The sequence below is a fragment of the Entamoeba histolytica genome, genomic scaffold, assembly GCF_000208925.1.
Source record: "Entamoeba histolytica HM-1:IMSS scf_1104750518221 genomic scaffold, whole genome shotgun sequence".
Taxonomy (NCBI): domain Eukaryota; phylum Evosea; order Mastigamoebida; family Endamoebidae; genus Entamoeba; species Entamoeba histolytica.
The window spans coordinates 22,664-46,156 of record NW_001914875.1 but is presented as its reverse complement, the minus strand read 5'-3'; the positions used below and the strand labels follow the sequence as shown (position 1 = coordinate 46,156).

Below are 23,493 nucleotides of genomic sequence, written 5' to 3'. Positions count from 1 at the left end.
TTTTTGGTTCTTTACTTCTAGTTTTAAATTGTTTCCAATTATTTTATGAAATTATCATATTTCCACAATAAAGTTATAAACAAAAACTTTTCATTCTTTTTTTTAAGAGTAAATTAAATTAAAATATAATATTATAATATTTAATTTCAAATTCTTTAACTAAAAAACACAAATTGTTAATTTTAAGGTAAATGAAAAAAACTACAAGAAATAGAAATAATTTCCGTAAAAACATTAATTAAAAATTATTTAATTATATAATATAAAACAAATTATTAAAAAATATAAACAATTATCTCATTAGATAAATAATTATTTTGAATTATTAAAAATTAGAATGAAGAATTTTTTGAGGTATTGAATCATTTTATTAAATGATTATTAAAATATGAAAAGACTTGATTAAAATTATTTATTTGATACCTCAACATCAAAAGTAAAATATCCCTATCTCATTAATATTATAATAATTTTTATAGTATTAACAAACCGCTCCAGTTTGAACATCTACTATTCTTTCCATTTCAGATAATACAACATAAGAAATTGCTCCATATCCAAGTGAGGATGTATTTTGATAATTAACTACTGTGTTTTCATATGGCTCTAATAACTCTTCAGCAATAGAACCATTGACAAGATAAGGAGTATCATCTCCTTGAACATAATAATACCATGTTAATTGGTCTAAACTAATCATTGGATATCCACCTAATGTTTTACTACCAACTAATCCAAATGGCTGCTTGTCACAAGGAATGTTATGAAGTTTTTGACCATTTAATCCACTATCTTTTCTACATTTTAAATTAGTGCATTGAATTAAATTACTATCATTACAAGCAATCCATGTTCTAATTGATTTGCTTGATATTGCTGGAATGATACTTTTCATGGATAACGAGTCAAGGCTTTGCCACGTTTTATTACCAAAGGGACTTCGAACATAGAATGCTCCTTGAGTGAAAAATCCAAACTCATTACTATTATCTGATTCATCAACACCAGAAGTTGATGCTTTTCTAGAAGGAGCATCTAATCGAGTAATAAAATTATTGTCATATCCAACTGCTTCATAAAATACAGGGTCATAGTAATTCACCTCTGTTGTGTTTTTTGGTTTAATTTGAACAAATGGTCCTGGATGGAAGAGCCCATCATTAGTTGATTGAAGAATAAATTCTTGTCCTCGTTTAGCTGTGAATAGTCCTTGTTTTATAACACCAACATGTGTCTCTAACAAGGCATCTCTAAATTTGTTATATGTTGATAATTTCTTCAAATTAACAATTGATATGACAATATCATCAACTACAAGTGTTTGATTTCCATTAGAAACTTGTTCTATAAAATTATCAAACGTTTTATAAGTATCTAATAGTGTTTTTCCAAGTGTATGACTATCTGTCAACCTTTGAGAGTGTGTCAAAAAATAATCATTAATAGTAGCTGCTACTACTTTGTTCCATTGGTATAATGTTGGTTCATTTTCAACAGGTTGATTCATTATAAAGGTTTGAGCTTTACTAACATTATTTCTTACTTCAATTGCTATAGTTTTCAAAGGTGTTTCAAAAAATACTGATGAATGTAACGAAAGCAGAAAAACAATAATATTTACTAGAATAAGTATTGACCATATAGTCATTGTTTTTGTTCCTTCTTCTTGGTTATTATCAACTCTTTGATTTTCAGAATAATCAATAAGATTTTTTTGATAATCATTTTCGTTTATAAGTTCTTCAGCACTTAACATTAATTCTTATTAAACAATAACAAATTATAAGTTCTTTTTTTGTGATATCTATTTTACTTTTTTTTATTTTTTAAAACTTCTTTTATATTATTGGAAAAATTAAATCAATTCCTTTGTTTTTAATTAAATTGTCCAGCATCAGCTCCTGCAGGTCGATTCTTAGCTGATCCACACCTCATTACAACATCAATTAACATTAATTGAGATGCAAGTACACTGGCTAATTGAATCATTTGTTTCTTAACTCTAATTCCATCCCAAATATCATCTATTTCTTTAAATGCTCCTGTTTCAATATCAACTCCTCCAATTTTTCCTTCTAAAATATTATCTTCTAATTCATATAATCGTTCAATAACATCATATCCACTATTTTCTATTAATGTTTTTGGTATAATTAACATTGCATTTCCCATTACTTCAACTCCTAATTTTGCTTTTCCTTTAACACTTTTAGCAAATTCTTTTAATTCTTTCCAACATTGTAACTCAAATGCTCCTGCTCCTAAAACTATTCCTCCATCTTCCATAGCATTTTTACATGCTCTTAATCCATCTCTAATTGTATCTTTAATTTGTTCAATTTCTTGATCATCAGATCCTCTAATAAGAATAGTACATGACTTTGGATGTTCACATTCTTCTACAAACGTATATTTCTCTTCTCCAATAACTGTCTCATATACATGTCCAGCATGTCCTAAACATTCAAATGGAATTTCATTTTCAAAACTATTTAATGCTACTCCTCCACATGCAAGAGTTAATCTTTCCATATTTCTTCTTTTAGCTCTTCTTAATCCCATAACTTTTGCAGCTGCAAGTTTATCAAGACTTGGTTGATCAATTCCTTTTTGATTTACAACAAGAAGTCCAACATCTTCTCCATATTTCTCAACTAATCTTCTCTTTAAATCAACAATTTTAGCTACTTGATCATCTGCATACTTTCTTTCATTCTTTACCATTTCTGTTCGTTGTGTTACATCTGAATAACAAACTGAACTATTCACTTCACTCTTCTCATATTCCATAGATACATTACATGTTAATACAAATACATTTCTTATATCATGAGGCATTCCTGGATGTCGAGTTCCATGATCCATGACTAATCCTTTAATAAGTTCTGTATTTGTTGCAAATTTATGTTTCATACTTTGGATTTCTACCATAAACAAATCAATGGTATTATCAATTTTAATAAGTTTTACTGCATCAACAATCATTTTTGATAATTGATCTACAAAGTCTATAGTAATTTTTGTTCCAATAACACTTTTTACTGCATGTTCAAGAACTAATTGATCATTACAATCAATCTTCTTTACAACTTTTGGTAAATAATCAAATAAATGTTGTCTTGCTAATTCAATCCCTTCAACTAACAATCTTGGATGAATTCCTTCATTTAAATATGGTTCACATAGTTTCATAATTTCACCACACAACAATACAGTAGATGTAGTTCCATCTCCAACAATATCATCTTGTGATGTAGCAGCACGTGCAATAAGATTTGCAGTTGGATGTTGAATATGCTATAATGTAAGTAGATCAATAAAAAGAAAAGAAGAAATAACCAAACCATTTCATTAAGTAATACCCTGCCATCTTTAGTCAACTTAATTCCACCTGAACCACTAACTAACATCTTCAATGTTCCTTTTGGTCCTAAGTTTGTTTTTAATATTGCCTCTAACGATCTTGCTGCATGCATATTCATCATAAGAGATTGATCACGTCTACTTGCTTCACTATTTTGATTTAATATCTTCAATGCACTCATTCACCCTTTGAATTAAAAGTTCACTTCGCCGTTGTTTACTATTTTTTATAATTTATATATTATTATTGTTTAAATTGTTTTATTGAAGTGTTTCAGTTTTATTCAAATTCAATTCCCTGAAAAAAACAAATTGTATTAAAAATTGTTATTAAAACTTAAATAAATTATTAAGTATAATACCTTGATAATAACAAAAATTAAATAAAACATTTTAAAGTATAAATTAAAGATAAACGTCACATGTTACACCAAAATGATCTGACATAAAAGGATATTTTTTACCCCTTACAGGAAACTTATCAACACGACAATTCTTACAAGTAATAGTAGGATCTTCATTTGGTCTTTTCAATTGAAAGATATAATCTAATCGTGATTTATCCATGCACTGACTTTCATAAGTAATTTCTGTATCACATGGTGTTTCAGTACCATTCTCATCAACAAATGAATCACCAAAAGTTACTGGTTGAATGCCATGATTATCTCTAAGTAATAAATCTACTAATTCACCATTAGGAATAACAAAGTTTTGAAGAAATTCTGTATATTCTGGACTTTCCGTTGTTCCATCAGTTCCAGCTCTTCCATTTACATTAAAATCTCCACAACAAATAGCTGGGAAATTATTTCCTGTAGTTTTTTCCTGTACAAATGCAGCATATTCACGAACATGAATCATTCTTCGATCTCTTGAAGGTTTAGCTTTCTCTGGGTCTAAAGTATAATCTGCTTGTGTATGAGTGTCAAAAACAAGAATATATTTCTCTGGTTGTACTTCAATTTTTGCATAAAGTACACCTTTAGAAGCAACGGCATCAGCATAAATACCACGAGTATACATTCTAAACTGGTTCTCTACAATAGGAAATCTACTTATAATAACTAAACCAGCATCACAAAGGAAAAGTGGAAATAAAGGTTTTTCTGTTTGAATACGATACTTAAAACCAGCTTTTTTAGCTTTTTTTAATAATTTTTCTCTTCTCCAATTTAATTCCTTAAAGACTTCTTGAAAACAAATTATGTCAAAATCTTTTAATCGTTCTTTACAAAATACTTTCAGTCTTGAATCTTTATGATCATGTCCAGCTGCTGATATTAACATTGGTCTAAGATACATATTATATGTCAATATTCTAATTGGTTTATCTTCTACATCTATTGCAATGGCTTCTTCTGCCATGGAAGGATATATGAATCTTTTTAATTTTGAGTTCATTTTTCTTATTGACTTACTTCGATGGTTGCACTCATTAAACCTTTTTTTGGAGAACTATTTTTGTTTTCATTTCAACCATTTCCATAACTCTTTCTTCAATTCTCTTTCATGCGTCTATCCATGAGACTGATAATTTTCCTTTATTATCACTCTCTTCTCCTAAATTGTCACAAAAAATGCATTTATTTATCCCAAAAAACTCATTAAAAGAATAACAAAGAATAATCAAAACGTTGTATAAAACATTATAAGAAAATAAAAACTAAAAAAAAGAAAAAATAAAACCCTAAAAAATGATCATCTCATAATCGAAGAGTCGCATCAACATGGGACGTTGCCTTAGAAACCACAGTATCACTTATAAAACACCAAAGGTACCATACGAAAGAGAAAGATTTGATGCAGAACTTAAACTTGTTGGTCAATTTGGATTGAAAAATAAAAAGGAAATTCAACGTGTTCACTATATGCTTGGACATATGAGAACTATTGCTAAAGTTATGTTAATGAAAGATGCTAAAGATCCAAAGAGACTTCTTGAAGGTGCAGCTCTTCTTAGAAGACTTCACAACCTTGGTATTCTTCCAAGAGACCAAAACAAGTTGGAATTTGTTCTTGCCCTTAAAGAAGAAAATCTTCTTGAAAGAAGACTTCAAACTCTTGTTTACAGAAAAGGATTTGCTAAATCTATTCATCATGCTAGAGTTCTTATTAGAGGAAAAATGATTAAAGTTGGTAAACAAGTTGTTGACGTTCCATCCTTCCTTGTTAGAGTTGAATCTGAACCACTCATTCAATTAGCTGATAATACACCATTAACTAATCCAGAAATTAATGGAAGAAGAAAGAGAAAGAACAACCATGCTGGTAAAGAAGATAATTAAATTGATTTGCTGTTGTTGTGTTTTTAACTTTTCATATAATCTTGTTATAGGTTAAATTTTTAATAAAATTTAAATAGAAAGAGTATTATTTATTTTATATGACTCTCCATTTTGGGTTATCTGAAAAAAATTGTTTATCAATTACATGAACGGCTTTGTTATTCAAATTGACTCTTCAAAAAAATATGAAAAGTATAACCGAATCAAAAAGTTAATTACTGATGGTGTAAAGGAAGAATGTTTTATGGTGAATGAAAACGAAATTAAGATTTGTTATTCTAATAAATATAATTTTATACAACACCAGTTGACAACATTGAACTATGCTATATCTTTTGAAGATATTGATAAAATTGATCAAGACTTTACTAATTATATGGTTGTTAACATTCAAGACCAAATTCAATTTTGTTCTGATAGATTTTCATCATACTCATTATTATATGAAGTAACAGAAGATAGTATCATTATTAGTAATTTACAGTGTCCAAATACTAGTACACCAAATGAATGGTATACAGTAGATTATAGGAATAAACGTATAGAAAAACACAATAAGTATGGAAAAACAATTGAACAATATTATGCACACTTATTTGGTGAAAGAATGGAACACCCAGTTCATGATTTAACAACTACTGTAAATAAGTTAAATGAATTATTGTCCAAGGCAGTAAAAGACTGTATTGATAATACCAATGACCCAATACCAATACTCTTTAGTGGTGGAATAGATAGTAGTCTTATTGCTTATTATACTCTTTTACATTGTGAAAACAGAGAAGTTGAACTGTATAATGTTTCATGTTTATATGAAAATACATATGATTCACCTGATAGGCTTTGTGCTAAAGCAGTATTAGAAAATCTTAAAAAATTGTTTCCAACAAAAGTGATTCATTTTATTGAAATAGACATCCAAAAAGAAATAGGACAAACTTTGTCACAAGAACTTATTCCAATTATCTACCCTAATGACACTGTTATGGATCTTTCTATTGCAACTGCAACGAGTCTAGCACTGACACAAGAAGGACATTGTGATATTGGAAAGAAAAAGAGGGTTGTGAGAAGAGTGTTATGTGGTCAAGGGTCAGATGAACAACTAGGAGGATATGGAAGGCATAGAAATGCAAAGAAATGGAATAAATTATCAAAAGAACTTGAAATGGACTTTTGTCGGTTATGGAGTCGAAATACATCAAGAGATAGTCGTGTGAATGACTATTGCAATGCAACATGTTTTTATCCATTTCTTAATAGTGATGTTATTCGTTTTATACGAAATATTCCTGAAGACTTTCTTGTTAAATTGGACCTTCCTGAAAACGAAGGAAATAAATGGATTCTTAGAGAGGTATCTCGTTCTGTTGGTATGATAGCCTGTGCCTCTTTTAAGAAGACGGCAATTCAATTTGGTACTCGAATGGCGAAATTATTAAATAATGGTAAAAAAGTAAATGGAGGAGATAGACTAAGCCAAGAATAATTTTGTTATTTATAACATAAATGAAGTTTCATTTAATGAAACTGATAATATTGAATAAAAAAATAATAAATTGAAAAACAAATTATTATTTTTATTTTGTTATTAAGAATAAATCTTTAGAACTGAACTATCATTTGAGAGGATGGCGTTCAACATGTTTAAAAAGAAATGTAAGCAAGACTATGTGTTGAACATAGGATACGTCCAAGGGTTAGATGTTTTTGAAGGAAAAGAAGTTGTGCTAAAATGGAGGAGAGGGAAAAAAGATACAAATAAAGGAAAATTTAATTCAATGAAAGTTTTAAAAGGAGTTGCATTAGCTGGAACTGATGCAGTAATAAAATTACATTGTACGTTATTTGAGAAATCAACGCCAGGATTTTATGAAGAAAAATTGTTACAATTTATTATAGAAAACATTGAAGGAAAAAGAATTGTTAGTGGAGTAATTGATTTAGCACAACATGCTGGATTAGATGGTAGTAATAGAGATATAGTTATTGATTTAAAAGGAAAAGGAAAAGTTAAGAAAGCACGACTGTTTATAAAAATAAGTTCTACGGAAGGTGTTGTCACTGGTCAATCAGAAAATACTGAAAACCTTGTATTAACTGATGATGATGAAATGAGTATATCTTCAGGACCAGGGGTTGATGCAGTTGATCCAATTCATAATGCCTTAATTCAAAAAATGAGAGAAAAAGAAGAACAAGAAGAATTAGAATTACGTCAAAAACAATTAAAAGAAAGAGATGAAACTAAGGAATTAAATTCACAAAATGTAGAAGTAACAGTAACAAATCCTGTTGAGAAAAAAGAAGAAATAAAATTACATTCAATTTATGATGAAAAACAAAATAATATACCAGAATCAAAAGAACCAATAAAAGAAAGTAAAGAGTCTCAAGAAAATAATACAGAAAGAGTTCAATGTCAATTAGAATCAAAAGAAGAAATAAAAACAGAAGAAATAAATAAAGAAGAAATAACAAATAATATTGTAGTCCAACCACAAAACAACAGAAGTATTACAGAAAAAGAAAATATTACATTAACTGAAAAACAACAAGTTGAAGAATTTTTTAAAATAAAAAGAAATTGTAAAGAAATTATTGAAATATTAAAAAAATGTCAAGAACCAATAAATGTAAATGAAGTAATTAAACGATATGTTGAAGCAATTACACAAAACCTTGTTCCATTATTGAACAGTTGTTTATTTTCCAAAAGAAGTATTTCAGAATATACTAATTCAGAAGTTGAACAAATAACATCAAAGATAATAATGAAAAGTATTAAAAATAATAATGAAATGATGGTAGAAGAAGGATGTTCAAATGAAATAATAAAAAGAATAAACAAACAAATATTTCATAATTTATCATATTATGTATTAGATACATTAATTCAAGAACCAGAAAATATTTGTTGTAGTAAAGGATTCCAATTTAAATTTTTTATGACATATATGGACATGTTATCTTTGGATGATGAATATAAAATATTTAAAGAAGAATATCAACAAATGAACCTTATTACTGATATTGCTAATGTTTTTATGCAACATCATTGTATTTCAGTAGATGAAATTTATACTCTTTTTCCAACATTATCAAATGAAATTATTTACAAATTATTATCAAATTTTCATACTGATGATATGGATCAAGAACCTGTTAAATCTGGTTTTTTAGAGTCTATTCAAACAAAATGTTCAAATGAACCAATACCAACACGTTACACATTTGTAGCAAATTAGTTAAAAACAACAATTAATTGATTCTCTTTAAATATTAAAAAGATGAAATTAGAATTATTTTTAATCACTTTAAATAAATATCTTTATAATTCTTTAAAGCAGATGAAGTATAATCATGAACCAATGAATAAGGAACTGGTTTAACAAAGACTGCATATACTTCAAATTCGATTTTTGTTTCTTTTCTTTGGTCTGAACGAGAAGTTTTTTCAAAAGCAAATATATATTTTTGATTTCTAGTATAAAGAATTTTAAATTCATTTGATTCTCTACAGTCAATAATAAATTTCTTTAATTGAATTTCTAATTCAGGTGGATCAAATGATGGATAAAATGTTTGATTTCTAAAATGATCAATAACAACAAAATGAACCATTCCTGGATATGCTGTTCTATAATTAAAAGGATGTATCATTGACATTGAAGGTAATGTTAATTCACTTCTAAACATCATTAATACTGGATAAATTTTTTTTACTGTTTCTTTAAAGTCTTGAATTAATATTTCTCCTTTTTTTAAAAACCCAATAACTAACATATTATTTGTTATCTTTTGAACAGCTAAAATCCAATCACTAGTACTTGTACTTATTTTAAATTCAACTGGATTAATAATAAGTTGTTTATTACAATCTTCAACACTTACTGGTGGTGCTTTAAGACCATCTGTTTTTTCTTCAAATTGAAATTCATTTCCTAAATATTCATCTTCTCTAATTTCTGAATCAGCTAAATAAGTTTTAACTAATGTATTTGACCATACTGTTAAACATATATTTTCTTCTATAGAAAGTTGATTTTTCATTGAAGTAAAAGGTCTAAAATATCCACCAACAACAAGACCAAATCCATCTAATTGTTTTACTCCATCAGTAAAAGTATTAGGTAAAATGTAATTAGAAATTATATTTTTAAATGTAGGAATTAATGTTGGAACTCTTAAATACATTGGAGTATGATCATATAATTGATAAAAATTTTCTAACGTATTTCTACGAGTTGAAATACCTTTCATATTAACATCACTCATTCCATTCATTTGAATCATTTTACGTGACAATGTAATAAGATATTTCATTTCTGTTTCATTCTCTTTTTGTGGTGAAATAAGAATATACGTTATATCACTTTGTTCCATTGGCATAAAGTGATATAACATATTACATGTTTGTGTTTGAACAAAGAAATAAGTCTCTTCTCTTGTACTTAAATTACCAATTTGAGCAACTAATGTCTCTGGAATTCTTTTACTAACTCTTGGGTCATCAGTAAAATGATATGAAGAACAATACGTTGTTACTCCACTATACACAATTGATTTATTATGTGTCTTCATCTCAAAATTTGTGTTATTAAAAACTTTTTTTAGTTTTTTTTAGTTTTTTTTCAAATTTCATTTAAAATTTTTTATATTGAGAAACTAAAAAAAAAGTTTTGAAATAAATTATAATATTTAGTTCGCCTCTAGTTATTTTGTTTATTTATTTTCTAGTTTTTGAAAAAGTTATTAAAATAATTTTAGGGAAATTTAATTAAAAATAGAGGTAAAATTACATGTTTATAAAATCAAATAGATAAAATTAATTGGAGAACAGAGGAAAAATGAAAAAATGTTTGTAGAATGAAAAAAAGCCTTAAAATACAACTAAAATCACTCAATACGTCTTTCCAAAAAATAAAAGATAAATCAGTCAAAAAATATTGATAATTGAGTGAAAAAATGCTGTATTTTGAATTCGTATTAAAAGTGGAAAAAACTGGGAAAAGTCTTTAAAAAAGAAAAGATGAATGAAAAAAAAATCTTGTTCATCTCCATAAAATAAGATGAAGAAGATTCTAAACAAAAATAAAATAATGATTAGTAAACTAAATGCAAATTAATAAACAAAAAAAAACCTTTGGGTAAAACCCACAAATTTAAAGATAGCAAAAAGAAGACTAAGAATATAGGAAATTCATTATCTTTCTTCTTCTTCTGCTTTGTTTTTTTTTAAAGAGAAAATGGAAGTAGAAATATTATAAAAGAAATCATTTAAACCATAAAAAGAACTTTTAGTTCATTAAAGAGGTATATGCAAAGCAATAAAGTTAGAATTTGTTTATGTGGAACTGGAAGATTAGGATCATTTAGAGCTTCTTTATTTATTGAGTCTCAAGACATTGAACTTGTTGGAGTTGTAGAACCATTTAGAGTCTGTCAATCAGTATTAGATAGACCAAATATAAAAATATTTAAGACAGTAGAAGAGATTAATATACCAATAGATGGTATTTGGATAAGTACACCAACCAAATTTCATCTTCAAACAATTAAACTCGCATCAAAAAAAGTTAAACACATTTATTGTGAAAAACCTATTGCCTCAACTCCAGAAGAAGTTAAAGAAGCTTATGAAACTTGTAGAAAAAATGGAGTTAGTTTACATTGTGGTTGGATGAGAAGAAGAGACCCAGGATATCAATCAATTAAAGAATATCTTGTTTCTCATAATGTTTCAATTCAAAGAGCTGAATTTCATTCTTTTGATTGGCCACTTGTACCACCAGAATTTCTTAAAACATTAGGAAATATTTTTACTGATTTAATGTGTCATGACTTTAATTTAATTATGTATTATATGAATAATACCCTTCCTAAATATGTCACAGCTGTTGGAATTGATGGAGGTGCTGGAGTTTGGGATTCAGCTACTGCTTCACTTGAATATCCAAATAATGTTGTATTAACTATTATAGCAACAAGAAATGGTAATAAAGTATATGATAATTCATTAACTGTATTAACTTCTGATTCACATATTCTTGAATGTGGAAAAGAACCTGAAAACTTAACTGAGACATTCATGAAAAGACATGAAAAGAATTTTAAAAAAGAACTTCCATTCTTTGCTAATATTATTCGTAATAATGGTACTTCAGGAGATGTATTAAGTTGTGTTAATACTAGTATATTAATCCAAGCAGCAACAAGAAGTGCAACTCTTGGTGGAAAGAGAATTCCTTTGGTAATACCAAAACTTTAAATTACTTGTGTTCTTTTTTTTTTTTGTTGATTTGTATTATTTTTCTTTTCTTAATAATATGTTATTTCTATTATTTTTATATTAAAAACAAAAATTTTTTTTGTTTTTTTTTTATTTTGTTCTATTAATATAAATGAAATTCTGAAAAGAGACATTTTTTAATGACAAAATTAACTAACTTTTTTTACATTAACTAAAAAATATAATACCATTCATCTTTTTCTTTCTGTTGCTTGACTTTTTGTATATTTACATAAAATCTCAAAATGACGTTTTTACCAACTAAATAATTAAATAAACATTTCATTCTAATTTTAAACAAAATCTTCTTATAAAAGTAAATTATTGAGTCAAACTCAACTACCTAATACCAATAATGTTAGTTCAAAGTAATGTGACTTTTTTGATTTAAAACAAAAAAACAAACACGTGAATTTATCTATCAAAAGAGGAAATATGAAACATTTAACGAACGAAAAGATGCTTTTAAAATGACATAAATTTGGATTTATGTTAAAAGGTTCTTACAAGAAGGTACCACTCTATCAAAAATTTTTTGTCATCTCACAACTATATTAATAGTTTTAATCATGTTCTCAAAGACTTCACATTTACTTATGACTAATAATGATTATGGTTATCTACCAAAAGAGACAAAAAGATTAGGCTATTATAATACACCATATGTCATTGTTCAACCACATGGAGAATTTAATAATGACTCAGCAATTATTTATTGTCATTCTATTAAAGAAACATTTGAACAGTCAATAGAGTCAATACGTTTAATTGCTGAAATAACTAAAATACAAGTTCTTTGTTTTGAATATTGTGGATTTTATGAAGGAAGTACTTATTCAAAAGAAGTTTTGTTATGTTCTCTTCTTGATTTATATCAATACATTTTAAGAACAATAAAAACAAGTCAAATTTATTTAATTGGAAATTGTGAAGGATGTTTTCCTGTGATGTTGTTAGTAGAGAGTTGTAGAAAGCAGAAATTATCAATTTCAGGAGTTGTATTAATGGTTTGAATATTATTAAATAATAAAAGAAAATTTATTAATTATTTATAGAATCCTTGTGAACTTCAAACAAGCAAGTTTCATTCAACCAAATATGATGGTTGCGTTCTTTCTTCAAATATTATCCAAATTCGTGGTAAAGCAAAAAAACTCGCTAAAAAATTTCGTCATTGTAAAGAAATTTTCTTTAATACAAATGAACTTAATTTATTAGAAGAAGAAACTGATAAAGTTCTTAAAAGTATTGTAGATATAATTTCGATTGAAATACCTGATATGGGTAAGAAAATGAATGAAGAAGAATTAATATTAGAAAAACCATCAATTTATAAAGACCCTTTTGAATTAATAAATGAAGTTGTTTGTGATGATGAACTATCAACTATATTATTAAATAATGGATATTTCTCTTTAGACATCATTACTTTAATGGGAGATGATGATATTAATTCTTTACAAATTAATGATAAACAAAAAACTCATTTAAAAAATATTATTACTTCTTTACAACAAACTAATTCAGATGGTAACTTAGCTCCTTCTTCTTCACTTTCTTCTTCAATTTGTTGTACTCCTTCATTACTTCCTTCTTCAATATTACGTTCAGAGTCTCATTCAAATTTACCATTTATTACAACACCTGTAAAACATAAGAGAAAGATATTAAAAAGAAATATTTCTCCATTATTTTCTTTAAAATTACAAGATAATATAAATAATAATTTACAACCTCCATTTATTGCTTCATCAAGTACTCCTAATTCTCCTCATTTTAACTTACAAGTAAAACCTGATTTATTAAGAAGTGAAAGTTGTCAAAGAATGTCTTCTTCTAACCAACTTGTTGGTAAGAATGATGAGTATATTGAACTTATCATTCAAAATAATGAAGATGAATTTTCTTCTCATTATAGAAGAAAAAGAGGAGAACTTCACCATTTTTCAAATAATGGAACTGATGAAATTCTTACTTCAACTATGCTTTAGTTAAAGTGTATTTATTTTATATGGCTGTTGTATATTATACAATTCAAATTTATTTTTTTATGACATTTATTATTTTCTTTAATTTTTTTGTTATATGATATTATCAAGGAATAGCATTTCTTTAAGGGGTGTCGAAGGTAAAAGGAGATGAGCTATAACAGTAAGTTATGGATATACTCTCCTTAAAACAACAATATAAAGAATGAGAAATATTATATTACTCATTAAAATCAAAATAAAAGTCAGGCAGCAACTTAAATGAGGAACCATTTAAGTCGAGCATGCTTGCAAAAACTTTATTTCAATAGAAATAAAGCGTGTTGAAGAAACTGATTCGCTCACTTCTCAACATGATGAAAAACCTAAAAAAGAAGGTTAATCATAATTGATTTCTTTTTTTTTTTTTTTTTTTTTTTTTCTTTAATTTTTTTGTTATTAATTCTTTTTTTTAATTTTATGTTATTGCTATTAAATAAAGATATATATAACAAAATTTTTTATTTCTTTCATAAAAAATTATTACATCTTACTTGTTGAAAACTTTATTCTTAATCACAAATTCTCAAAACTTAATTTTATTAATTTTTATTTATATATCGTTTAAGTTTTTAGTTGTAGAAGAATTACACAAATAATTTGGTAAATTACTACCAATAGAAATAAAAATTTTGATGTTACAACTTAGTAAATAATAAGATATTAATTATATCTGAAGATTTATGAGAGATTTTTGTAATGACTACATGTTTAAATTATAAACTAATTGGATGACTCTTGCTAATTGGTTTTCATTTCATCTTCTGGTAGAGTCTCATTTTTAAAAAGAAATAATGATTGACTCTTTCTCAAAAAAGATTTTCATCATATTTTTTCAAGTTTTGATTAATAATATTAATAAGAGTCACAGTCAAATTACTTTTTTTTTCTAACGGAATAATTTTTATATTAATTTAAGAGTATGTATAAGACAATTACAATATCTTAATATGAATCATTTTGGATAGGTGGTATATTAAGTATAAAAGAGAAAAATAAGAAAAGTTTTTGTATGATTTTAGAAAAAAATAAAAAAGAACTTAAAAATTATATTATTTTTATCAATGAAAATGATTACTGTACTTCTTTTAATTATTAGTATAGCAAATGCAGAAGGTATTTATTCTGAAGCAAAAAGTGAAGTAAAAAGAATGATGGCTGAAGCTATATTAAATGAAAAACCATGTAATGCACCAAAACCAATACAAAACAAAACAGCAACAGATAAATTAAGTTCAGACATTGACATGAGAATTCTTGATGAGAAGTTTAAAAACTTAAAAGTTATTGTAGAAGCTGAAAATCAAGCTACCTTAAGTATGGTATTAAAAAAATATCGTAAGTGTAAGTATCATAAAGTTGTTGTTGAAGAAAGTGCTGTAGCTCCATGTGAATCATTCCTTAATAATTATAAAAAAAATCAACCAAAATGGATTGATAAAGTAGATAAAGAAATTCTTAAAAAGTGTCCTAAAGATATACAATCATTAAATAGTACTCAAAAAGCTGAAATAGTAGATTCATTAATGAAAGATGACACTTTATTACCCAAACAATCAGTGAAAAAAATCGTTGAAAAACTTTAATTGAATTAAATTCCTTTTTTTCATGTTATATATAACGGAAAAAAAAGAAAGAAATTATACCTCAAACTATCTACATCTCTGAATTACTATTTCAATGAGTTCAGTACAAAGTAAACTTGTAGAACTTTCAAATATTTATAACACTATTTTAATAAGTGAACTTGCAAAACACCTCAATATGAAGGAAGAAGAAGCAGAAAAGTTAGTTATTCATGAAGTTTGGGCAAATAAATTAAAAGCATCTATTGATCAAGTTGAAGGAATTGTTTATTTTGAAGGTCATCATGAAATTGATGAGTGGGAAGGAAAAATTGAAAAATTACTTTCAACTATTTCTGAAACTGCTGATGAAATTATTGATAAACATCCTGAACTAAAATAACTAATTTTTTTTTTAAGATTTTTTTTAAACTTAATTTTATAACTTTTTAATAACTAGGTTTATAGATGAACATAATAACTATTGTAATTCTAATTTTCAGTTTTCTTATTACCTTGTTTTTATTCCAAGTAATTATCAGTCCTTCCAAAACCTCCTTTGATGTTAGTTTATCAAATGTTATTCCTCAAGTTAATTGGTCTTATAATGATAATAATGTAAATGAGAACACAGAGATAATTAAATTAACTGATGAAGAAATTTTATTTAGACCAAATACTTATCCTATTCCTAAACCTTCTGTTCAAAGAAAATTTAAAATTGGGGTTTTACCTATTCCTGGCTCTAAATTACCAAAATTACCAACTCATAGTAATATCCAATTTATTCCACTTCTATTTTCTGAGCGTTCCGAAACAAAGTATTGGCCAAATATGGGATATTATATTTCCCTTTTTGGTTTTGAATATAGAACTGAAACTAAAGAGCAATATCCTTTTAACCAATATCAAGAAGATATCTCATTTGTTCAAGATTTCTACCCATTTACTAAAACACTTCATAAGGATTTGGACTTAATTTTTATTGCACCCATTGGAGTAACATTAAATTCAATTTTTGCAAATAACTTGTATGAATTTATTAATAGTGCTATTGAAGAAACACCTAATTTCTGTATTCTTCAAACATACATGTCAAAGGCAGAAAGAGAACAAAACCAAATTCATGGGTCTACATATAAGTTAAAAGTTAATTGGCCAAAATATTCTTACAAACAGCTTGGAGGATTAATTACAACTCCAGAAATTTTCTCAAGAATGCCTCACTTTTTATTCTCTACACATTATTTGAATCGATTTGATGTTATTCTTCAACACTATTGTGAAGTAGCAGATGATCCAATTATTGTTTCTCCATATAACCTTTTTAATATTTCTGAAGGTGCTTTTAATTGACTTTCTTATTAAAATTTAAAAACAATATTATTAAAAAAGTAAATTATTTGTTAATAACCAAAGTTACAACTACATTTCTTTTTGTCCAAATCTTGGATGTGGAACAAGAGCCTCATCTGTTCTTTCCCAATTGTTTCTATGCTCTAGATACCATTCAACAGTTTTCTTAAGTCCTTCTTCAAATGAAGTGGTGGCTCTCCATCCTAACTTCTCTAATTTACTAACATCAAGAGAATATCTTTGGTCATTAAAACATCTATTCTTGACATGATAAATTCTTGAGTCTTGTTCTTCTTTTGGTACTTGGAAAATATCAAGAAGGGCATGTGCAACTTCATTGTTAGAAATCTCTCTTGTAGTTCCGATATTGTATATTTGTCCAACAATTCCTTTTCTCAAGACTACATCAAAAGCGTTAACAACATCTTGGACATAAATAAAACTTCTTTTTTCTTCACCACAACCATGAAGTGGACAATTTTTTCCTCTGTCAAGAAGAGTAATGAACTTAGGAATTAATTTCTCTGGAAATTGGTGTGGTCCAAATACATTATTTCCTCTTGTAATGATTAGTGGAAGTCCAAATGATTGATAAAATGCACGAGCAATAAATTCAGCACCAGCTTTTGTTGCTGAATATGGATTAGTTGGGTTTAATAAAGAGTTTTCAGTTGCAGCATTTCCAATAACTTGACCATAAACTTCGTCAGTAGAGACATGAATAAATCTTTTAATATGATTAGCTTTAGCAATTTCTAATAAAACATGTGTACCATAAATATTGTTATGAGTAAATTGGAATGAATTTCCAAATGAATTATCTACATGGGTTTGAGCTGCAAAATGAAGAACAGTATCAACATGTTCCATTTCAAAAATCTTTTGCATAGTATGATGGTCAGTAATATCAGCGATATAGAATTTATAATTTGGAGCATCTTGGATTTCTTCAAGATTCTTTAATGAAGAGCAATAATCTAATTTATCTACATTAATAATTGTACATTGTGGATATTCATTGACAAAATGAATAACTACATGAGATGCTATAAATCCAGCACCACCAGTAATTAAGATAACCTTTGGTTGATATTCCATAACTTGCTTTGATATTTTATTTGTTCAACATTGTCTTTTATATATCACTTTACCTTTCTGTTTTTATTAAAAAAGTGATCTGGAGATTTTATTATGTTCAAATAAGATTGAGATTTTGGCTAGAATTATAAGTTTTGATGAACTAATTTTAAGATTGTTTTTAAAAATTGAATTATTTCATGTTAACTTGTGTTCTTTTCTTCTTTTTTATGATGAAATAAAGAACAAATACAGTAAATCCTTGAACTCCTAATGTGATAAACCAGAATAAAAATGAAGTAGGATTTCTTGTAACAAAGTTAAGTTCATTGAAAGCATCTAATTTGGTTAATTCTTTAATAGAGTCTTGTGTTTTAGTAATATTAATTTTATTAACCTTATCAAGGACTTCTTGTATATTAATAGGTTCTTCTCTAAAATAATTAATACTAGGTGAAAATGTTCGTTATTTTAGTCAAATAAAAGGAATGAGAAGATGATCTAAACTATTATATAAAAAACAAACACATTACCACATTTAGGAATTAATGTATCTCTGACATAATGTTTTAAATTATTAACGGTTTGAGCATAATCAACTGATTGTTTTGAAGCATCTAATAAAGGGATATATAATCCTTTGATACCATCATAAATTTCATATAAAATTTCGTTGTGAGGTTTTCCTTTAATTTCATCAATGGTATATTTTTTTGTTATTAGTTGTTGTTTAGGTTGTTTAGTAAGTTTATTAACGATATTAATTTCCTTTACCAAACCATTAAATCCTTTTCCAATTAATGAAATAAAAACTTTCTTAGGAATTTTAATAAAATTTTCACTAGAACATTTAACTTGATCACCGTCAAGATAAAGATCAGTCTATTACTATAAGTAATTTAGAATAATAAGTAAAGGAAATTAGTTAAACAAACAGAAATTGTATTTAATTCTCCATTATAAACAATATAAATCCCAGTATTTCTTGGTGCACTTTTTAAACTTTTACAAGTTAAAGTATGAACTTGATTATATCTATCATCTTTATTATTAAAAATAGTTAAAAGCATTTGGTCTTTTCCTTTATTATTCATTTTTAAACTAATTTCTAATCCATTTTTACCTGTTTTTAAATCATTATTACGAACAGACTCTTCTGAAAGTACAATTCCAATTTCACCAACTTTTCTTTGAATTTGAAGTGGAACAAATAATTCAATAAATTCATTTGTTAAACTCTCCACTGTTAATTTTATTGTATTTAATAAAATATATTATTTTAATAACAAAAATAAAAAAATATTTATGTTATTAATTTAAATAAAAAAAAAACAAACAAATTTAGAACTAATACTTTCATCTTTTCCTTGGAATAAATATCCTACTGAAGTCTTCTCAGTATTTGATAAAGTGTATTGTGAATCATTATCTATTAATGACAAATAATTATCTCTTCTTTCAACTATTTTTTGGTATTTGTTTCCCCAACTGTTACGAATAGAAAGACTAAATATTTTTGGTAAAGCCATTGATTTATAGAACAAAACAATGACCAATAACGTTAACATTAAATATTCCTTTTTTAGTTTTTTTTAATATTTTTTAGTTCTATTAAGAAAAACATAAAAACTTAAATTAATTATTTTTAATTTAATTCTCAATTAAAATTTTAATTTTGAGAGTTGTCCTTTTACTGTACTATATGCTTTCTTTCGAGGGTCATTTCTTGGAAGACTATTTGTATCAAATTTATTAATTAATGTTGTTAATTCTGTTTTATCAGATAATTTATTATAAAGTTTATTTCTTGTTTCTTCAACTAAAAACTCTTCAGGATGAGGTGAATTAAAGAATGTTGATACTTGTTTACACCAAACAAAGGTATAAACCTGACTTTTAAATGTAGGATTAGACATACAAAAGTTTTCAATTGCATTAATGTCACATTGGAATTGTTTAATAAAATTACAATTGAATTTTTGACAATTAGATATAAGATTGGTTAATGACTCATTTAATTTTTGTAACATTTGAGTTTGAATCTCTGAGACAACTACTGGAGATAAAATAGATAATTGTGAAAATTGATTTTTAGTAAAGTTAATAATAGAGTCTATAAATTCATGTGACTTTTCTGATGAAATTGATGACATTGTATCACATGTTTTCATAAAGTCTTGTATCGTATTGAAATATTTTTCACAAATCCATTCTTTTACTCCTTTATAAATTGATTCAGTCTTTTGTTTAATATTAAACTCTTTAGCAATTTTGGTTAAGTCACTAAATCGTTTACCAAAATGATCAGAAATTAATGAACAAATTAATGGTGTTGTTTTTTCAAACCCTTCTAAATCAACCAAAATTTGGTATGTTATTTGTAATGTTGCTTTATTATTTGATTTTAAAAATTCAGGATAAATTTTTAAAAGCTCATAAAGATATTCTTGCATTGTACCACATATTGGTTCTAGTGCTATGTCTAATTCCATTTCATATCTTTCAAGTTCCTCAATAAATGGTACCAATTTTTCTAAACAAAGATAGAAAGCTCTTGAATATATTGTTGGTAATGTAATACTTTTCATATTTGGATTTGATGTAGTTTCAATAAGAGTCATAAATTGTTTTTGTAATTCTGTAGTAGGAGCAGTGGCTTGGAATAATTCTGGTTTAATTTCATTTTTTAATCTTTCATAATATTGTTCACCAATTTTAATAGCATATTTAGCAAAAATACTTTGTAATGCACCAACTAAAGGAGAAGCATCATAATCATAAACCTTAACAGCTTTAATAAAATATGTCATTTGATCTTTAGTTTTAAGGAAAACGTCTAGTCCTTGTTTAAGACTAAGATAACCAGAAGAAAATGTTTTGAGTTTTTGAGCAGCATCTCCCCACATTTTTTGTAAATCTTCAGATTTAACAATATTTTCTGTTGTTTGTTGAACTTGATGTTCAATCACGAAAAATCCTAACATTTTACTTAACATTTGTTGAAGTGATTGATTTGGATAACTTTGAATTGCTGTATATCGTTGTTCTTGTAAATCTTTATATTGATTAATAAAATCTTGTTCAGTATGAAAAGACATGTGAATAAAATAAGCCTCATATAACCAAACAAAATTTATTTCTGATTTCTCAAAAGCGTCATAATCTTCTTCTTTAGAACTGGCATTATTAACAATAAGTTCTTTGTTATGATCAAGTATTGAAATACCAATTTTTTCATTATCTTCATTAACAGCTTCACACCATCTATCAAATAATTTTATAGCTTTATTTTTAATACTACTTTTAATAGTTTCAAGTCTTAAATTAATTAGTTGAATAATTTTATATTCATTTTGTTCAAATAATTGTAATTTTCTTAAACGATCATAAACAATGAAAGCTTTTGAAATATGACCATTACTAATATCATCTTCAATTCCTTTAACTGTTTCTAATATAGTTTTTAATTTTTCAACAAAACCTAATGTTTTCATAATATTAACAGTCGAAACTCTATTATTACTTAATAATTTAATTTTACTAAATAAAATATCACTTGATTCTTTTGCTTGTGAACTTGTTTTTTCTAACCGTTCTTGTGTTTTAATCATTTTTTCTTTAACAGTTCCTAATTGTTCAGTACATCCAATAAATTTTTGGAATTGGTCATTACAAATAGTTTGAATTTCCGTTTCTCTTTTATCAACATATTCTTGAAGAACTGCTTCAAGATCATTTTCTTTTCCATTTTCAATTACTTCTTTTAAAACTGTTTCGTACTTCTCACTATGAGAGATTGAATACAATACATCAGAAAATTGTTCTCTTTTTTCTTTTGTCAAACTTGGTTGATTTTTTGCTCCGTTCATTCTATTTTGATTTTTAAGATGTTTGACCTATTTTTATTCTTTTTTCTTCTTTTTTTTAAGTTCTTTAGTGATTATAACGTATTAAATTTTTTTACAAAACAGTTTTAGTATTGTCATTCATTTTTTGTTGTAGTAATTCTTTTTGTTATATATACATTTTTATATTATAATTATTATAAAAAATTAAAAAAGAACTAATAATTAGTCAATGAATGATGACTACTACAAAATACTTGGCGTGTCACCTTCTTCTTCATTGCAACAAATTAAAAGAAGATATCATTTATTAGCAAAACAATATCATCCAGATAGAAATCCAAATTCAACTGAATTTAATGCTATTGCAGAGGCATATTCAGTCTTAGAAGATCCACATAAAAGAATATTATATAATTTATATGGAAAAAATGCAGTAAATGTAGCTGAATATATTAATATTCCAATAACACAAAAACAATTATCAAAACAAAACAGAATGATTATGTTATTTATATCATTAATTCTTATTCTTTTAGAACATCTATTGCAATTACCATTAATTATTATATCATCTACAATTTGTCATATTTATTTAACAAAACAAATTCCATGGAAAACAACCCTAGTAGTTTTAATAATGTCATCAATATATTCTTTATTACAATTTTTTTATCAATTTGAAACTGGAATAGTTGATCATATATTTATTTATTCAGAATTGGTATTAATAATAAATGATGGTCATACTCTTTCTTGGGACTATTCTTTTATTGTATGGATATTCCTTTGTTTTCTTTCATATATACATCCTATTCATAGTCCTTTATGTATTGGTTCTTTTAACATAGCAATTGGTGCAATTTTAACAACTTCATGTTTTATGAGAGTGTGTGCATCTGATGATACAAATTCTCATTTTTTTAGAAATGCAACACGTATTATGTATGCTGTTCCAGATGTTCAATATGGATTATTAGTTTTATTTGCATTTTGGTTTTTCCATGGAATAGTTGATTCATTAATTGGATCATCATTAGAATATGTTTGCTATCTATTTCATTATCTTTTAAATATTAAAAATAACATAACTCATGTGAATAGATTACAGTCTCTATTCAATTTTTTCCTTTAAACTCTCAACCAATTTCATATATAATTGTTTTTGTAACTTTTATATTATCATTAGTTGTTTATAAATTCCTTCCACCAATATTAGTTTATTTCTTTTCTACTGCAGTTGTTCATTTTTTAATTGCTTCATTATGTATTAGAGTTGCTGGTCCTTCTATAAAAAATGCTCTTATTCATAAAACATCAAAAAAAATTCGATTTGGTGGTTCTTATATCATTCATGATTGTACTGATATTGGCCCTCCTCAAATGACTTTTGCTGATCTTTGTAAAGATGTATCAATTCGTCAACCAATTGAATGGGAAATTGAAAAAAGTGATTCTCGTTGGAAAGTATTAGTAGGAATATCAATTTTTACATATTTAATGGAATTATTATTTTGTTCTATCAACACTAATATGTATTTCTTTCGTTCAGTAACAATTGGTTATGGGTTAAGTGTTTTAATGTTTGGTTTTAGAGAAATATTAGAAATGCATCACAAATTATAATTTATTATTTAAAATCAAAAAAATGTTGCAATCAACTGAAACCAAAAGAAAGAA

At 26.1% G+C, this 23,493-nt stretch overlaps 15 protein-coding genes across 15 annotated transcripts, besides 1 other annotated feature; 8 read left to right on the top strand and 7 right to left on the bottom strand.

Annotated features, from left to right (window-relative positions):
- Positions 1–408: 408 nt before the first annotated feature.
- On the bottom strand, positions 409–1,756 carry EHI_125810 (uncharacterized protein; the record flags this gene model as incomplete). Its single annotated transcript, XM_651405.2, has 2 exons — positions 409–447; positions 491–1,756. The coding sequence occupies 2 exons, from the start codon at positions 1,754–1,756 to the stop codon at positions 409–411; spliced, it is 1,305 nt and encodes a 434-aa protein (XP_656497.2).
- A 119-nt stretch (positions 1,757–1,875) lies between these two features.
- Positions 1,876–3,545, bottom strand: EHI_125800 (chaperonin-containing TCP-1, zeta subunit, putative; the record flags this gene model as incomplete). Its single annotated transcript, XM_651196.2, has 2 exons — positions 1,876–3,297; positions 3,345–3,545. 2 exons carry the CDS (start codon positions 3,543–3,545, stop codon positions 1,876–1,878), a joined length of 1,623 nt encoding a protein of 540 aa, XP_656288.2.
- Positions 3,546–3,768: 223 nt separating this feature from the next.
- On the bottom strand, positions 3,769–4,731 carry EHI_125790 (endonuclease/exonuclease/phosphatase domain containing protein; the record flags this gene model as incomplete). The annotated part of the gene is made up of 1 exon (XM_651407.1): positions 3,769–4,731. The coding sequence occupies one exon, from the start codon at positions 4,729–4,731 to the stop codon at positions 3,769–3,771; it is 963 nt and encodes a 320-aa protein (XP_656499.1).
- Positions 4,732–5,085: 354 nt separating this feature from the next.
- EHI_125780 (40S ribosomal protein S9, putative) lies at positions 5,086–5,665 on the top strand. Its single transcript, XM_651408.2, has one exon. The coding sequence runs from the start codon at positions 5,094–5,096 to the stop codon at positions 5,649–5,651; it is 558 nt and encodes a 185-aa protein (XP_656500.1). The 5' UTR covers positions 5,086–5,093; the 3' UTR covers positions 5,652–5,665.
- A 131-nt stretch (positions 5,666–5,796) lies between these two features.
- On the top strand, positions 5,797–7,195 carry EHI_125770 (uncharacterized protein; the record flags this gene model as incomplete). Its single annotated transcript, XM_651409.2, has 1 exon — positions 5,797–7,195. The coding sequence occupies one exon, from the start codon at positions 5,797–5,799 to the stop codon at positions 7,138–7,140; it is 1,344 nt and encodes a 447-aa protein (XP_656501.1). The 3' UTR covers positions 7,141–7,195.
- A 99-nt stretch (positions 7,196–7,294) lies between these two features.
- Positions 7,295–8,899, top strand: EHI_125760 (uncharacterized protein; the record flags this gene model as incomplete). Its single annotated transcript, XM_651410.1, has 1 exon — positions 7,295–8,899. The coding sequence occupies one exon, from the start codon at positions 7,295–7,297 to the stop codon at positions 8,897–8,899; it is 1,605 nt and encodes a 534-aa protein (XP_656502.1).
- A 64-nt stretch (positions 8,900–8,963) lies between these two features.
- EHI_125750 (uncharacterized protein) lies at positions 8,964–10,235 on the bottom strand (the record flags this gene model as incomplete). The annotated part of the gene is made up of 1 exon (XM_651411.1): positions 8,964–10,235. One exon carries the CDS (start codon positions 10,233–10,235, stop codon positions 8,964–8,966), a length of 1,272 nt encoding a protein of 423 aa, XP_656503.1.
- A 736-nt stretch (positions 10,236–10,971) lies between these two features.
- EHI_125740 (oxidoreductase, putative) lies at positions 10,972–11,922 on the top strand (the record flags this gene model as incomplete). Its single annotated transcript, XM_651412.1, has 1 exon — positions 10,972–11,922. One exon carries the CDS (start codon positions 10,972–10,974, stop codon positions 11,920–11,922), a length of 951 nt encoding a protein of 316 aa, XP_656504.1.
- Positions 11,923–12,512: 590 nt separating this feature from the next.
- Positions 12,513–13,934, top strand: EHI_125730 (uncharacterized protein; the record flags this gene model as incomplete). Its single annotated transcript, XM_651413.2, has 2 exons — positions 12,513–12,950; positions 12,999–13,934. 2 exons carry the CDS (start codon positions 12,513–12,515, stop codon positions 13,932–13,934), a joined length of 1,374 nt encoding a protein of 457 aa, XP_656505.2.
- A 96-nt stretch (positions 13,935–14,030) lies between these two features.
- Positions 14,031–14,344: a repeat region.
- Positions 14,345–15,030: 686 nt separating this feature from the next.
- On the top strand, positions 15,031–15,556 carry EHI_125720 (uncharacterized protein; the record flags this gene model as incomplete). Its single annotated transcript, XM_651414.2, has 1 exon — positions 15,031–15,556. Exon 1 carries the CDS (start codon positions 15,035–15,037, stop codon positions 15,554–15,556), a length of 522 nt encoding a protein of 173 aa, XP_656506.1. The 5' UTR covers positions 15,031–15,034.
- A 447-nt stretch (positions 15,557–16,003) lies between these two features.
- EHI_125710 (uncharacterized protein) lies at positions 16,004–16,891 on the top strand (the record flags this gene model as incomplete). Its single annotated transcript, XM_651416.1, has 1 exon — positions 16,004–16,891. One exon carries the CDS (start codon positions 16,004–16,006, stop codon positions 16,889–16,891), a length of 888 nt encoding a protein of 295 aa, XP_656508.1.
- A 69-nt stretch (positions 16,892–16,960) lies between these two features.
- Positions 16,961–17,989, bottom strand: EHI_125700 (dTDP-D-glucose 4,6-dehydratase, putative; the record flags this gene model as incomplete). Its single annotated transcript, XM_651417.1, has 1 exon — positions 16,961–17,989. One exon carries the CDS (start codon positions 17,987–17,989, stop codon positions 16,961–16,963), a length of 1,029 nt encoding a protein of 342 aa, XP_656509.1.
- A 172-nt stretch (positions 17,990–18,161) lies between these two features.
- On the bottom strand, positions 18,162–19,497 carry EHI_125690 (uncharacterized protein; the record flags this gene model as incomplete). Its single annotated transcript, XM_651418.1, has 4 exons — positions 18,162–18,402; positions 18,495–18,850; positions 18,904–19,206; positions 19,306–19,497. 4 exons carry the CDS (start codon positions 19,495–19,497, stop codon positions 18,162–18,164), a joined length of 1,092 nt encoding a protein of 363 aa, XP_656510.1.
- Positions 19,498–19,629: 132 nt separating this feature from the next.
- On the bottom strand, positions 19,630–21,837 carry EHI_125680 (exocyst complex component sec15, putative; the record flags this gene model as incomplete). Its single annotated transcript, XM_651419.1, has 1 exon — positions 19,630–21,837. The coding sequence occupies one exon, from the start codon at positions 21,835–21,837 to the stop codon at positions 19,630–19,632; it is 2,208 nt and encodes a 735-aa protein (XP_656511.1).
- A 208-nt stretch (positions 21,838–22,045) lies between these two features.
- Positions 22,046–23,439, top strand: EHI_125670 (DnaJ domain containing protein; the record flags this gene model as incomplete). The annotated part of the gene is made up of 2 exons (XM_651420.1): positions 22,046–22,858; positions 22,918–23,439. The coding sequence occupies 2 exons, from the start codon at positions 22,046–22,048 to the stop codon at positions 23,437–23,439; spliced, it is 1,335 nt and encodes a 444-aa protein (XP_656512.1).
- Between the last annotated feature and the right edge of the window lie 54 nt (positions 23,440–23,493).